This window comes from Clarias gariepinus, chromosome 22 (genome assembly GCF_024256425.1).
Source record: "Clarias gariepinus isolate MV-2021 ecotype Netherlands chromosome 22, CGAR_prim_01v2, whole genome shotgun sequence".
Classification (NCBI taxonomy): Eukaryota; Metazoa; Chordata; class Actinopteri; order Siluriformes; family Clariidae; genus Clarias; species Clarias gariepinus.
The window spans coordinates 11,155,620-11,172,003 of record NC_071121.1 but is presented as its reverse complement, the minus strand read 5'-3'; the positions used below and the strand labels follow the sequence as shown (position 1 = coordinate 11,172,003).

General features: G+C 38.0%; 1 protein-coding gene across 5 annotated transcripts in view; it reads right to left on the bottom strand.

Annotated features, from left to right (window-relative positions):
* Positions 1 to 16,384, bottom strand: part of vps13d (vacuolar protein sorting 13 homolog D) — a 61,304-nt gene that overhangs the window by 7,641 nt on the left and 37,279 nt on the right. For all 5 annotated transcript variants that reach the window (XM_053482081.1, XM_053482077.1, XM_053482078.1 and 2 more), the window contains 8 exons: positions 14,987 to 15,136; positions 14,697 to 14,846; positions 14,456 to 14,552; positions 14,228 to 14,376; positions 13,427 to 13,561; positions 13,113 to 13,280; positions 3,189 to 3,321; positions 2,263 to 2,458 (listed from right to left, as the gene is read on the bottom strand). In XM_053482081.1, coding sequence (XP_053338056.1) covers positions 2,263 to 2,458; positions 3,189 to 3,321; positions 13,113 to 13,280; positions 13,427 to 13,561; positions 14,228 to 14,376; positions 14,456 to 14,552; positions 14,697 to 14,846; positions 14,987 to 15,136 — 1,178 coding nt within the window. The remainder of the gene's footprint in view (positions 1 to 2,262; positions 2,459 to 3,188; positions 3,322 to 13,112; positions 13,281 to 13,426; positions 13,562 to 14,227; positions 14,377 to 14,455; positions 14,553 to 14,696; positions 14,847 to 14,986; positions 15,137 to 16,384) is intronic.

Below are 16,384 nucleotides of genomic sequence, written 5' to 3'. Positions count from 1 at the left end.
TTTGCTTTTAATCATTTTAAACAATCAACAATCACTGTACAGTTGATGACTAAAATTCATAGATTTATCATAGATTTATCAAAAATAAGGAAGCATCTGAGTGACATTAAATAGTGTGATAGAACTTTGTAATATATACTTAAAAAGCGCTAATTTCATATCCAGGAACCTATGAGCTTGTTAAAATATTTGAAATAATTATTGTTTTAATTTGAAGTCTATTGGTTCCTGGATATGAAATTAGCGCTTTTTAAGTATATATTACAAAGTTCTATCACACTATCTAATGTCACTCAGATGAAGATGGGTTCCTTTAAAGGTTTCTTCCTTATATTGACTCAGGGAGTATTTTTTGCCACATCTGACTTGCTTATTTTTGATAAATCTATGAATTTAAGTCACCCGGAACTTACATTTTTCTGTAAAGCACTATACAAATAAAGTTTAAATAATTCTTGATGTACTTAATTAATTTGGTCTAAACAAGGTAGTAAAGGAAAATTAAAGAAAAGATTGAATATCATATAAGAAAATGATAAGCAATCTCATTGTCATTACTAAGAAAATAACTGACAAAATCACAAAGGAATGAATTAAATAAAAAAAACATTTTTAGTGACACTGAGGTGTCCTGTGTGTTATGGCAGAAATCTAATTTGCATGTGCGGCTCTTGTCATGTTTATCTAGGGAAAAACCCCAGTCTCATCTTGTCGATGCGTCTCGACATTCCTCTTTAGGTATGTAGAGTATATAATAATACTGCAACATGAACCAGCATAATTAGGAGGGAAGAGAAGCAGAACTATCTAATCAGAAGCCAGAGAAGGAATTCTTCAGCCACATCACAGTCATGCCTCAATCAGCTCAGTAAAGAAAGTTCACAGGCAGTGACAAAGAGAATTTCATATGCTGTGCAAGAATAAAGAAAGCGACACGCTTTTCAAAAGTAACTGACAGTTATGAGCTTGAAGAAGGTGCTTATTTGGCCTTAGACTGGGCCCCTGCCGCTGCCCCTTCAGCACTTCCCTGCTTTGTTTTGGGATTGTAACTGAGCTGGCTCTGGAAGGCTGCCTGGATTGCATAGTCAAGTGATGAGGGTGTGTGTGTGTATATATATATGTGAGTGTGTGTGTGTGTGTGTGTGGTGGGGGGGCGGTGAGAGATGAAGGAGGGAGAGTTCACTAGCAGGGCAAAAGAGCAATGGATGCTTGTGGACGTTTGCACTACTCTTCACTCGCTCCGTTCTGCTTTTCATTTACTTGTTTATTTCCTGTTTGTGACTGGGCACGTAGATGGAATGGGACTGTTGCACTTCAAAGGACCCTGCGTTAATAAACAAGTCTCTGTGAGCCTCTTAGCCCTTTCACGGCTATGATTGCGCACAAATAAACCAAAACATTGAAGAAGTTTAACTGAAGAGGTACATGACCCTGAAAGGAAGTTTAATGGGCACTAGTGTGTTTTAAACCTGCAATATAGAACTGATCTGTAGTGTTGTTTGGTGTTTGTGTGTCCATAAAAACAATACTGAAAAACTTCTGTACCTGCGTGTGAGTGTACTAATGGTCACACAGTGTCCACTCTGACCCATGATTCAAGCAAATTTTTGGTGTGAACTCTGGCTGAACTCCTCAACGCACTGTGGCAGGCACGCTCCAAAATGCTTCCCCCCACCCACTCTACCCCCAGTTCCCCACTGCACAGTTCACCAGCAGGTCCCCCACACACATATACACGCCCACACACAAACACTCAGGGTTGGAGGGCAGGAAACACTCTCATTCCTTCTCTACTTGGACCAGAAAAGATACAAACACTCGGCGCAGTGAGTACGATTCCCGCGGATGACTGGCTGCCTCACATATACATAGGCAAATGCAGAACAAATGGCTTTACATACCAGACACTCTGTGTAACAGGAGCTGCTCTTGGGCCCCCTCATAAAAGCTCAGGTAGGGCAGTGTTGGAATCAGAGGTGGGGGGTCACACCCAGAGGGAAGGCTCTTAAACCAGCATAGCAGGGCCTATTTGAGTGCTTTTGTGCGGTGGAGCAAACCATTAGGACGAGTTCATTAAAAGGAAAACGCCATCAGCCGTAAAGAAAACTAATTAAAAAGCAGGTGGGATTTATAGGTACATCTGGTGTTTATGAAACAGTTCACACCACCACGCAGAATGCTGTAAACATTATGAAACCACAAAAGAGCCGAAAGGCGATGTAGGCGTGTGTGTGGGGGTGATGACTTATATAGTGTCTTTACCTGTGGTTGCTCAGACTGGCCATGTCTCTTACAGTCTGTGCGGTCTCTGAGGCAAAATCCAGCGCCCCTGCCACTGGCTTGGTCACTGTCCCAACAAGGCCTTTGCCTAGACCTGAGAAAAAGCCGGTTACACCACCCTCTGTCTTTACGCCTTCCACAGTGGACGTGATCACACTTGTCAAGCCACCGATAATACCTGCAGGATACGAAATATACAGTACCTGTAATGTTCCGCAATGTAGCACATAGGAATAGTGTGAATCTTTTACAGTTGTGCTCAAAAGTTTGCATAGGTTTTGCAAAAGAAATTGTTAAACATTGCCATTTATTAGGAAATATGACTGATAATGCAATTTTTTTTTGTTAAGGATAGTGGTCACGCGAAGTCACTAACAACCCTGATCCAAAGTTTACATATCCTTGAATATTTGACTACATTATAAACACGCAGGTTGACACACATGGGTTTAAAAGGCTATTAAAGGAAAGTTTTCACACCTGTGACTCTTTGTATTTAGTGTCTGTGCATAAATAGTTAGTGAGTTTCTCAGCTCATGAGATAAGCAGTTTATCCAAGACAACCAAAAAAGAAAACTTTTAAGCAAACTGTATAATTGTATACATTTCTATTGTAATTTTATTTTATTTTGAAACTTTATTAAATTAGCATATTCCACAATAAATGTTTAAATATTTATTTTATAATGTCATTTTTTATTCAGAAATTTACCTGGATTTTCCCAAATTCTTAGAGTTGAATCTTTCTATTCTATACTATCTTTCTATTTTAGGTCACAGACTGTTGTATAAGCATTTAACTCCTTTTATTGTACTGCATATCATACCGTTGATGTTTGTATACATTACAAATAAAAATGTAATAAAATTTGGCTGGGAAAAAAAAAACACATGCCACATTAATATACCATGGGCGAGGCCATGAATGCCTGCTACTAAGTGCTCTCCGCTGGTCGCTCCGTGGTAACGAATGTACTCTCGCTCGCTTTGGTGCCTGTTGTCCATGGTCTTCCCAAGGCCATCTGAAAGGGTACCAGCAAACTGCAAAAGATAAATAAGTAAGAATTTAAAGAATAATAGTTATTGGGGAGTTTATCTGGTCATAAAGTAGACTATTGCCTTGTTTATTTACCTATAAAAAGCTGCAGTCTGCAATTTACTGTATTCTTTAGGAACAATATTTATTCAGTGTAAAATTACAAGATGTTTGGATGCATGATTAAAATAAACAATAGAAAGCAAACACATAATATGAGGAAAAATAATTCAGGACAACATCCAGTTTGTGTTACAGCACAAAAAAGGTAAAAAAATCATTAGATCTAGTACAAAATATACATACTGCACATACAAAATATTGTATGTTGTGTACTGTATGTAATCAATACTGAAATTTTTTTTTTTTTTTTAAAAGCTGGAGTTTTTGTAGTGTATCCCTAAAGCCTAGGTAAAGTAGCATTTATACCTTTTTCTTCATTTTCTCTCAAGGGGCGGGGTAACACAATAGGTTTAAACACATACACACACAAAAGTTCAGAGGTGTTTATCTAGACACGAAGAATGGCAGGAAACACAAAAAGATCAAAGGTGTGGTAGAGTTTTAGTACAGAAAATGGTCACTGTCAAGCGCAATAAAACCTTCCCTTATAAGAAAGGAAATACGAGTGATGGCCAAACTGAATGAAAATCAGTTTTTAATGCCATGGTTATTCTTTGTGTCCTTTTTTTTAATAGTCTGAATCTCTTTGTCCAATGCAGGCATGTGTCAGAGCCATATGTGAAGAAAGTCAAAGGAAACAGGCCTAAACATGACTCAGTTACCTCAACTTAGCTTGTTTAGCTTAAATGCTAGATTAATTAATTTAATTTATAGTACAGTCGTGCCAAATGTTTTGAGAATTACATAAATATTGGAAATTGTAAAAGTTGCTGCTTAAGTTTTTATAATAGCAATTTGCACATACTCCAGAATGTTATGAAGAGTGATCAGATGAATTGCATAGTCCTTCTTTGCCATTAAAATTAACTTAATCCCAAAAAAACCTTTCCACTGCATTTCATTGCTGTCATTAAAGGACCTACTGAAATCATTTCAGTAATCGTCTTGTTAACTCAGGTGAGAATGTTGACGAGCACAAGGCTGGAGATCATTATGTCAGGCTGATTAGGTTAAAATGGCAGACTTGACATGTTAAAAGGAGGGTGATACTTAAAATCATTATTCTTCCATTGTTAATCATGGTGACCTGCAAAGAAACGCGTGCAGCCATCATTGCGTTGCATAAAAATGGCTTCACAGACAAGGATATTGTGGCTACTAAGATTGCACCTAAAATCAACAATTTATAGGATCATTAAGAACTTTAGGGAAAGAGGTTCAATTCTTGTTAAGAAGGCTTCAGGGCGTCTAAGAAAGTCCAGCAAGCGTCAGGATCATCTCCTAAAGAGGATTCAGCTGCAGGATTGGAATGCCACCAGTGCAGAGCCTGCTCAGGAATGGCAGCAGGCAGGTTTGAGCGCAGATGCGCACAGTGCACAGTGAGGCTAAGTGCACAGTGAGGCTAAGACTTTTGGAAGATGGCCTGGTGTCAAGAAGGGCAGCAAAGAAGCGACTTCTCTCCAAAAAAAATATCAGGGACAAATTGATCTTCTGCAGAAAGTATGGCGAATAGACTGCTGAGGACTGGGGAAAAGTCATATTTCCTGATGAAGCCTCTTCCTGATTGTTTGGGGCATGTGGAAAAAGGCTTGTCTGGAGAAGAAAAGGTGAGTGCTACCATCAGTCCTGTGTCATGCCAACAGTAAAGCATCCTGAGACCATTTATGCGTAGGGTTGCTTCTCATCCAAGGGAATGGGCTCACCCACATTTTTGCCCAAAACCACAGCCATGAATGGTACCAAAACACCCTCCAACAGCAACTTCTTCCAACAATCCAACAACAGTTTGGTGAAGAACAATGCATTTTCATCACGATGGAGCACCGTGCCATAAGGGTCCATGGCCTGGAAAGTCCCCAGATCTTAATCCCATTAAGAACTTGTGGTCAATCCTCAAGAGACGGGTGGACAAACAAAAACCCACTAATTCTGACAAACTCCAAGAAGTGATTATAAAAGAATGGGTTGCTATCAGTCAGGATTTGGCCCAGAAGTTGATTGAGAGGCATGCCCAGTCAAATTGCAGAGGTCCTGAAAAAGAAGGGCCTAAACTACAAATACTGACTCTTTGCATTAATGTCATGTAATTGTCAATAAAAGCCTTTGAAACGTATGAAGTGCTTATAATTATATTTTAGTACATCACAGAAACAACTGAAACAAAGATCTAAAAGCAGTTTAGCAGCAAACTTTGTGAAAACTAATATTTGTGTCATTCTCAAAACTTTTGGCCACGAATCTATATGCTGTTACTTTGCATTTGATTGACCTCTGTCATTCATAATCTAAATATAACTCTTTGTCGATGCCTTGAATGTATTGGTTGTTAATTGTTCATTTAAGGAACTGTATTTTTGGCACTTTCACATTGGCCTCATTTTTCCAAACCAGTTGCACCTTGGTAACAAGAGAAGTATTGGTAACTTCTAGCATGTACTGGACAAATATTTTAGTATTAAACTATAGGGACTGTAGTATGCTTGTAGTCATACCTTCTAAGCATAGCATATGCTATAATTCATACTGAATTTTTCACTAACACTAAGCATCATACTTGGAAAGTTGCAATGTGATCTTTAACAATTACAAATAGAGGCACTGATTTCCAATTGCTAGCAAATGATTCTAATGCTAGCCAGCAAAACCATAATGAAAAACATTGTTTTGTGACTACAGCCTCTGTAGTACTACATCTAATAGTTTTGCTCAGTTTCTGAGAATATCATTTTGCCCTAAAGGAAAATCTTTATTACTGTACTTCAAAGAATTCCCCTCAAAACTAAACAAATATGCACAAATGCTGTTACACAAGCTAGTCCATGTGTACTTTTTCGAAAGAAGTAAGCCGTCAGCATGGCAGTGTTTTATATTTGCACAATTCCCTAAATGCTAGCACATTGTGGAACATTCATCAACTCCCACAACTAGTCCATTTCCTAAAATCACGTCAGCATTTGAGCGGATTTGTATTCGTATCTTATAAAACTAATCTCAGAAGTGTAAGCTGGGATGTTCTTAATGTGAATGTTTGCCCTGACAAATTCAAGCTACTCACAAGGTGACATGACTTTCAATTCATGTCTCAATAAATCTTCATCCCATTCAAGAGCTTGTCTGTTAAAGTAACAAGCGGTTGTGATGCCCACATTGGCCTTTTCAGTCTGTTAAAAGCCTCCTGCAGGGTCCCTAAGGAGTGGACAGTCTTCTTTGGACACCATCAATGACTTATTGTGGCTCCCAGTGTAAAGTGATTGATAACTCATTTGTCTTAGTCAAAGGTCCTTCCATACACATGACCCAGAAACCATCTTATTCAGTTATACAATCAAAATGCTTTTTGTGTCCAGTAATAAACACAGCAGAAGTTCTATTATTGGGAAAAAAGATGGCTTTTGGTAGAAAATTTGAGCAGGACTATGCAATCCTAAGTAATTGATAAAAAATAAACTCTGCACTGTGTTAGCTGTTCACAAGATAAATGACACATCCATCTTTCATGACATTAAGTAACCCATGACTAGGAAAACATTTACTGCACCAGTGGAGTTCTTCTTCTCATTGCACTATCCCCCTCTGATGCCGAGCTATGATGATGCTGATTTTTCACAGCGCCTCATTCAGCTGTCAAATATATCAGGCAGTAATTTGTCTAGCGGGGTGGCTTCCCACCCTCTCGGCACAGTCGATCTGACTTTACCCAAAGGGCCCCCCTCCAATCCCCAGCAGGTGCCTCCTGGAAGTGGGTTTGTGTTACAGGCTGAGAGAGCTCCCTACTGGAGCCTAAGCTCTGGGTAAACACAGGCGCATTCTGCAGAGTTCCGGCAGGAGCCAGGCATGAACTTGGGATGACCTCTCAAAGCAAAGTCCCTGGTGAGTTCAACTGAAGGCCAGCTCCAATTCTCTCCTCCTACTCCTCTGTCTTTTTTAAGCTCTGCTGTGAAACTAAACCAATACACTTACCAGATCTGAATCTGAGGGGGAAGGGTGAACAAGAGGAGAATGCTTTCAAGTTTATGGCCTTCCCATTTCCCTGCTCAAACCATTAGTTCCTTTAGTTTAGTTATAGAACAGAAACTCTGAACATGTGTGTGCATGTGCGTGTGTGGGGTTGTGCATTTGTGTGTGGGAATCAGCCAAATTGTGACTGTCATAAACTTGTTCACAGGGAGCTGCAATGAGGGGTGAGAATGTCTAAGGGGTAAAGATGGCAAAACTATTGTACAAATTATTAAGTGTGCCTTAAAGCCACCAGTATAGGTGTAATATGCCACAGATTCACGACATATGCTACAGCAGCAGTAGGGACTTTTTAGACTGAAAATCTATTGTCAAAGTCAATAATGGCATAGATGAATGGATGACTACATTCATAAGAAAAACATGAAGCTTTTACAAAGTTTAAAAGGTTAAAAAAAAATGACTGTAGTATTACATTACATAAAAGTGAAGACTCTTAGGCACTTCATCAAAAGCTCTTAAATCGTTTAAAAGAAAATTCCCCATTGAAAATTATGGCATGCAATTTTTATGAGGTACGGAAAGGCCCTGGCAAAACATTTTATTCGACCCATTCTTGGAAATATGTGTGTTGGGAACAATTGAATTTTATTCTGTTATGAAATTCTGCCAGTGGCAACAAAAAGAATTAAGAACGGGTGGAGACACTCTTCCCAGGTACTTAATATTAGAAGACATGAGTCACGTCACCTGGTCTTCTAAATCCTTTTCTTCGGTTCATAAATTTTAGTCTATTCTAACATATGTTCACAATGTGACTCGACCTAACGAGCTGAAAAACATATTTGTGATTTGGAGATTCGTGAGCTGAAGCTATTAAAGGAAGGCACTGTATATTAAAATAAGGGAAGGATTCAATGATGAGGCCAGCTCTCTCAGCATGCTCTCCTGCTCCGTCAGAACAAAAAACTAGGAGATGTGGACTAAAGGGGAAACTCTGACTGGGAACTGGGGGCTAGCTAACTGGGAACTGGCTGCCACTGAGAGACCTGGACCTAACCAGACATGCTGGGCTGGAGCAGTGCCTTTTTAGTATCATGATTACAGTATGCGGTTAAAAGCCCTAATTTTAATTTATTTTGGTCTAGTTATTTCAAGGTGTTAGAACCATCTGTAATACATACTAAATAAGGAAACTGCTTTCAATACACAGATTTATAAACAAAGCAACAGTATCATCCAGATCTTTTCACTGCAATTAATATCTTGGAGAAATGTCATTTTAATAACCCCTTAGCAAACAAAACAACTTGAAATTCCAACATAGCCTGGAATTAAAGGCCAAAATGCGACAAAAATACAAAGACATTCTTGACGGGGCGCTGTTGAGCTCGTAATGGAGTAGGACATGTTTTGGGAGGCTCCGGAGGATAATTGTTATTAAATTCCCCTTTCCAGGTTAAATTTTACTGTTATTCTTCCCCGTTAACAGTTTTATTTGTATATTCGTCTCTAAAGGTGGTTACAATGTCCGGTAAAAACACTAAAACCCATAGCACAACACAGTCACAACTGAGGCCTAATCCACAGGTCACGGCCTCACCTTTGCGTGATTCGTGATTCGACATAATCAGTGTTCCTGAGCGTACTAATCTGTGCACTACCTCTAGCATTACTGCGTTGCTTAAAGAGGCGCTCAGCCTGGAGAAGAAGCTGACTTCAGACAGATCTCACCGTACTCTACAGCCTTTACCAAGGCCTGGTGAATGATCTCGAGCGATTGTGGCCAGATTTCACGACTACCATGAATGCCTTGATGTTTTACGGCATACCAAAAAGTAAAGGCAGATTAAATTCAAGGAATTTAGTATTTTAGTATATTTAGTTTTTCCTGACCACACAGCGAAAATTGCAAAAGCTTGTGCTTCTTTCAATGAGGTCCGACGACAACTCCGTGGCATTGAGGGCGCGCGCTACGGCCTGTTTTATCCAGTGTGGCTAAGTATAACCTACAATGGTGTAGGGAAAGATTTTCTTTCGGCTGATAAAGCAAAAGACTATATTAAAGCTATACAAACTGCGTGAACTGCACTCGTAGTGTTTTAAATAGTTCTTCATAGAGGTTTTCTTTTCTTTCTCCTTTTTAAAAGCGAAATGTGTGATCTGTTTATATTTTCTGATGCTACCTCTGTCTATGCAAGCTTCTTATTTAGCAAAGTTAGTGTCTTTGTCTTGATATATTGCACTCCAGCTCATAGGTCGTCTTGAGAACCAAATATTTAACTTATGCAAAGATGTATCATTATGCATGTTTGGTCAATGTATGAGGGGTGATCCAAGGAGTATTCACCTCTAGGGTTTTCTTTTTTTTGTTGCTGTTTTTCCTCTCTTTTCTTTTTTCTTCTTCTTTTAAGATGGTAATCATTTATCTATACATTCTTGTAAGATGGGGATGAGAAGACTTACGTTACTTCCATTTGTGCATTATTTTTTTTCTATTTAATCTGTGGGAGCCTTTTTGTTTTCCTTTTTTTTTTTTTTTTCCCTTCTACATTGGGCTCACTCTCCGAGTCGTGGCCACAGATACTGTGAAAGTGACTTTTGTTTTGATTAGTTCATTTTGCTGTCTCCTAGGGTTTGTTAGGATGGAGACTCTAGATTTGTGTTTTGTGTGTGTGCGTGCATGTGCATGTGGGGGGTGGGGGGAGAAGGGTTTTATCCTTCTGGCTTTTTGCTAATCTTTATCATTTTCACACTTATTTGGATAAATGGCTAATTCCTATGTAGGCCCAAGTTTAGCTGGGAGTAGTACACCTGTCCGTTTTCTCAGCTGGAACATCAGAGGTATGGAAAACCCAATCAAAAGATCTAGGGTATTTAATCACCTGAAATGCTTACATACTGATATAGGGTTTTTCAAGAAACAAAACTTCAAGTTAAGGATCATCATAGGCTTCTCTGTCCCTGGGTTATTTTTGCAGGCACACAAATTCAGACCAAGGCTTTGTTGGTAAATGTCTATGCTCCAAACTTCGATGGAGCATAGATTTTGTGAATAAATTACTTAGTAGGTTTCCCTGCTTAAACACCCACTTGATAATTTTTGGGGGAGATTTAAACTGTGTTTCTGATCCAGTTTTGGATTGCTCTAGCTCTCACGTCAAATCATTTCTTACTATAAATCGAAGTCGCAAGACAAAACTCAACGCTCATATTTAAGCATCTAATCCTTTCCCGGAGTTGTACAAGAAACGCATTGATTTACAAACAGAACTTGAACAAAGAAAGAACAAAAGAAACAGAATGTTGTTACAGACTCGGGGAACGTATTATGAATATGTTGATGAATCTAAATCAAGTAGATTGTTAGCACATCAGCTAAAACGACAGCATGCCTCACGCCTAATACCACAAATTATAAATTACTTAAATATTATCACTACTGATCCCATAGAGTTCAATGCAGCTTTTAAATCATATTACCCCTATCATTAAGAATCTGAATGCCTTAAAGACAATATAAAATTGAATGATTTCCTTCGAAGCATTGATATTCCTGTTATTGATACAATATCTGTAAGGGACTTGGACTCTCCATTATCTCTTGAAGAAATCATGGTTTCAATTAAGGCAATGCAGTCTAATAAATCTCCAGGCCCAGATAGTTTTCCAATTAAAAAATAAAAAGTTTATAGACAAATTGGCACCATTGTTCCTTGGTAAGTTCAATAAATCCGTAGACCAGGGCTCATTACCATCTACTTTTAACCAAGCCTCAACTGCTCTTTTTCTTAAAAAGGGAAAGGATCCCCATCAGTGTGGATTATTTCGGTTCTTTCTCAGATCATAAACCAACTTGCATAAGGGTGAATACTACCCAGTTAATAGTGCTTTACAACTTCAGAATCTAAACCTGCCTTTTAAACTCAATTGTTTAGGCTTTAAATATCTTGGTATTACAGTGACTCATTCTCTATCTGACCTTTCTCATGCAAGCTTCTCCTCTCTTATTTCTGATGTAAAATCTGATATCCAGGGATGGAGCAATTTGCCTTTTTCTTTAAAAATCAATGCAGTTAAAATTCTTCCTAAATTTCTTTATTTTTTTTCACTTGCTCTTTTTTCCTAAGTACTTTGTTGATTTCTTGGATAAAAATCATAATCTCTTTTCTTTGGGCTGGGAAACCTCCTAGAATCCGTAAGACCTTACTACAGAGATGTAGACTTAGTAGTGGACTCAAATTTACTAAAGGCCTGCACATTCAAAAATTTAATTTTGGGATAAACTCATCTGAATCCCCATGGTGCAAATTAGAGTTACTGTCTTTGTAAACCATCCTGTATATTGTGAGCTTTACTCTACTTTGCACTTCCTTTTCAATCAAACCCGCTCAATACACTGATAACCCAGTGGTACTTAATACACTTAAGATTTGTTATCAGTTTAGACAGCAGTTTAAATTTGGATCTGCATCAGCAATGGGTCCATTGCATAAAAATCATTTGTTTCTCCCGTCATTTCTAGTTTCAGCATTTTCATCATGGCATGACAAAGGCGTCACAGATTTTTATAATTGTATGAAGATAGAGTATTTAAAAGTTTTGCCTCGGCTTTGTCTGTCCTCGGAGTATGAGCTGCCTTCATTTCTTTTGTTACCTACAGTACAAGTTCGCAACTTTATATCCAAGTTCTTTCCCAATCTTCCTTCTATACCTCCCAAGCAGCCCTGGGAAAGTCTGATCACATTTAATCCGTTATAGCGAGGTGTGATATCAAGAATATATAAATTTATTTTATCTTTTGGTGATTGTTAAATCATTAAAACCAGTTCTGCTTGGGAAAATGAACGGGGATTGCAGTTCAGTGGAGAATTTTGTGAGAAAGCCATAGACAGAATACACTCCGAGTCCATTATTCCAAATCAAGGCTCGCTGAAATATTTTCTGATGTTGAGGATAGATGTGACAGGTGCCATGCCTCTCCCTGTAATTTAAGTCATATATTGTTTTTGTGCCCAAACCTGCCCAACTTTTAGACAGTTTTTTTTAATCCCATGTCCACTATACTTGGGGTACAGTTGAAGCCATGGCTATTACCTGCTATATTTGGCATTACAGATGATTCCGTTCCATTAAGTTCTGCACAGATGTTATTTCCTTCTCACCTTTGTTGGCCAGACGGACAAAAATTTTACATTGAAAGTCCATTAATTGTCCCTCAATCTCTTAGTGGATTAAAGATTTATTATTTTTTCTTAAGTTAGAGAAGATAAAATACACACTGAGAGGTTCTACTAATATGTTTTTTCACAAATGGCAACCATTTATTTCTTACTTTGCAAACTTACAGGTACTGCCTGAATAATTATCTTATCATGCATCGTATGTATGACCAATCTAATTCACACAGATTTGTTTGAGCTGAAGAATGCTAGGGTGTGTGTGTGTGTGTTGGTTTAAGTGTATGTTCGGGTGGGTGGGGAGTTTTTTCATTTGATCTATATTAGTAAAAATAATAATTTAATTTATTGTTTTTTATATGTTTATGTATAACAATTGTTAAATAAAAAAATAAAATAAAAAGACATTCTCGACAATCTAAATTTGTGGCGAAAGTTTGAGCAAGACACACAAATACAGATCAGTGAAGCACCACATACGGGTGTGATGGTCAGGTATCCACCTTCAACTGAATCTACAAGACGTAGAGCATTACCTTAGCTGCTGAATTGGAGACTCCATGCGTGACATTGCGGATCAGGCCTCCTACGTTTCCATACTTGATAAGTTCAGACACACCCTCTGTGACATCATTTAGCAAGCCCATGGGATTGCCCAAGAAGTCCACTGAGCCGAGTATCTGAGCAGCCTGACTTATCAGCTCCTGCATGCCACCAAAGACCAGCACCAAAGGTGTCAATGTACAAGTAAATAAAAAAAAAAAAAAAGAAAAAATTGCTAGACATCTGATGTAAAATGAAGCAGCACCTAAATGTTAATACAGAAACTGATGATACAACAGAGCCATACCTCTCTAAAGTGCTTGAGTATGTCATTGATGATAATTTCCTGGGTTTCGTATGGGTGGACTCGAGTGAAGGGATACATGTTAATGACTGCATCCTCAAATCTGATGAGTGGGATACCCAGAGTTCCCTTTAGAGTCTGCACACAGTAAAAACAGACTTAATCCACAGTCCATTAAGCACACATACACACACACACATTATATATATATATATATCAGCAGGAGGTCAAATACGGCACAATTTGGCAAATAAAAAAATACTAATATTGTGTCCTTCTTTTATGTAGTTATAACTAAATTAGGTAGACATTTTTTTTTTCATTTCAAATACTGAATATAGCTGCTAGAATAAATAGCTCTGTGGTTATTGAAACTGAATATTATCAAAATGCAAGGCACTTAGGTGTGCTTTCAACTTGTTTAAAAACTATTTATGGCCTCATCTGTGTACAACATTCCTCATCATTCGGATCAGAACATGCCAAAACTGCACTGGCGCGTACCAAATTAAATGCTTTATTAAAGCGAATAAATATAATTTTATTACTGTAACTGACACCGTTACCGCTTCACAATTCCTTGGCTTAATCGCGTAAATATTCATCCTGCACAATTCCAGGACCTGGCTGCCTGCAGTAAAATGCAAATTGACTGGAAAATGTGATGAAGTGTGTCAAGCCCTGGACGTGTGCATAAAAAGTTGTTATACGTGCTCCCTATGCTTCACCGTCTAGAAAGCTTGGATTTTCAGAAAAAAATAAATAAATAAAATAGAAGTCGCTATGCTGATGTGTTAATTTTACCTTCAGCTCTGGAGGCAGCTTGTTTGAAGTTAAGACACTTAGTTTAACCTGGGGGAGACTGATCTTCAGGTTCTCAAAGTAATAGCGTTTTTGAGGTCCTGCTTCCTCACTGGCCTTTTCATACAGGTTCTCATCCAACTTCTCGACCTCTGAAACACACCCCCGTTCATCTGTCATGTACAGTATAATCTTACTAAAACATAAGTTTATAAGTGGTACTTTACATACCTCCTTCTGTTTTCCCATAGCCAAAGAATGCCAGCAGCTTGAGCAAGATCTTCTCTTCTACTATGATGGTGAAGTGCCGAGCGGTGACCATAAGATGCTGAGTTAAAGCAGGAGAATAAAAAAATCATTCACAATAACACACTGTAATAATAAAACAGAACTGTGTGAAAATATTTTATAATGAACTCACTAATTACTTTAGGAAAAGTATTCATGACGAGACAAAAAGATGAGGATTTACCTTAAAGAGCTCAGTAAGCATAAGACTGCTGGGAACTTTGACAGCATTGACTTGGAGTGCAGGTCCAGATTCCATGACGGCGTTCTCGCTGGGGTTGGGAGTCAAACACAGTATCACTGGCTGAGTGGTGCCCAGGAGCTGGTTATCCACCTAAGGGATAGACACAGAGAAGAGAAGAAAGAGAGAAAGAGTAGAGAGAGATACACACAAGAGACCAGAAGTTAAAAATATTACTTTTCACCTCAATCTGCAATGAAATAAGCAGATTGCTTTGCTTTTTATTCCGTCACCTGGATGTTCTGCACACTGAGCTCCAGGACCTGGCTGGTGGCAGTGCGTGTAAAGTGCAGATTGATGCCAGACAGGGTGGCGAACACCAACTCCTCAGGCACCTTGTTTACCAGAGATAAACCTATCCCATCTTCCAAGTTTATCAACACCTACAAACAGCAAAAGGAACGCTTTATTGTGTAACAGTGTTTGCATGCAGGCGAAATAATCAGATAGTCATGCTAGTTTGACTGAGTTAGGATGGCTGAGTAACAAGCTTTTCGTTGTTATGGTGATGTTAAAGCGAAATGAGAACTTGCATGCATGTACATTTGTGGACCATGTGAAAAATAAACAGCTCATTTGGAATCACCTAAAATTAAAGTGAGTTTGCTTAGGATTTACAAAAAATTTAACTGTGCGAGTCAATCCCAAGCTAAAATGCCTAATTTTTTAACAGAAATAATGTATCCATAGCTAGATTTCCTATTCATGGCAGCTGTACGAGAGTGAGTTTTTAAAATGTTACTCATCAGTTAAAATTACTTTACGCCAGAAAATTATGCATGGCTAATTTAAATTATAGATGCATTACAGACGTAAAACCACTAGCTGTGCAATGGCTTTGCATCACTTTAGGTATTCAGAAAACTGGAATCGTTCTAGTTGACCTTACCACAAGAAATGTAGGAGTTGACACGGGACGACGTGTAGTATATGAATGACAGTGTTCAATTGAATGCAAGGTAACGTTAGCATATAAAATTAAAATTAAACACCTTTTAAAAACCATAATTTTTTTTTTATTTAAATCTGAACACGGGTCTTTTTCAGTAGTAGGGTTGAAACCCAGAGACTGAGATAGGTATTGCAAAAGCATTTACTGTATTTTGTTCTTTGTTTAACCTTTTCTTTTATATATATATATATATATAGAAATATATTATATTTATTTATGATGTTTAATACATCTACTTTAAAAATCTTGGCAGAGGCAAGATACTCTGCTTAAATATCATGGAGGATTTATAATCCCATCAATTGTCATATGAAAACCATAAAGCATATCCCACTGGTCCTGACCCACTTCCATATTTTCCACAAGGTATCAAGGGCTCTCTTTTTTATGAAGACAGATTTTTTTTTTTTAGTATTATTATTAAAGACTGAAGGTTGTTACATGACCATTATTATTATTTTTCCCCAGTCTTATCTGCCTCTTAACACATGATGACACCTGCAGTATTAATGATGCTTTCTAATAAAGTCCGGGTGTGTGTTTTGTAAATTGCTCTCAGAAAAGGCTTCTTTGATTCAGCTGTTTGCTGTTATGATAATAATTATTACTGATGATTTTGAAATGTGGAATGCAGAAATATTGACTAACTTGTGCAATCCTAAAACTGTGAACCTTTAGC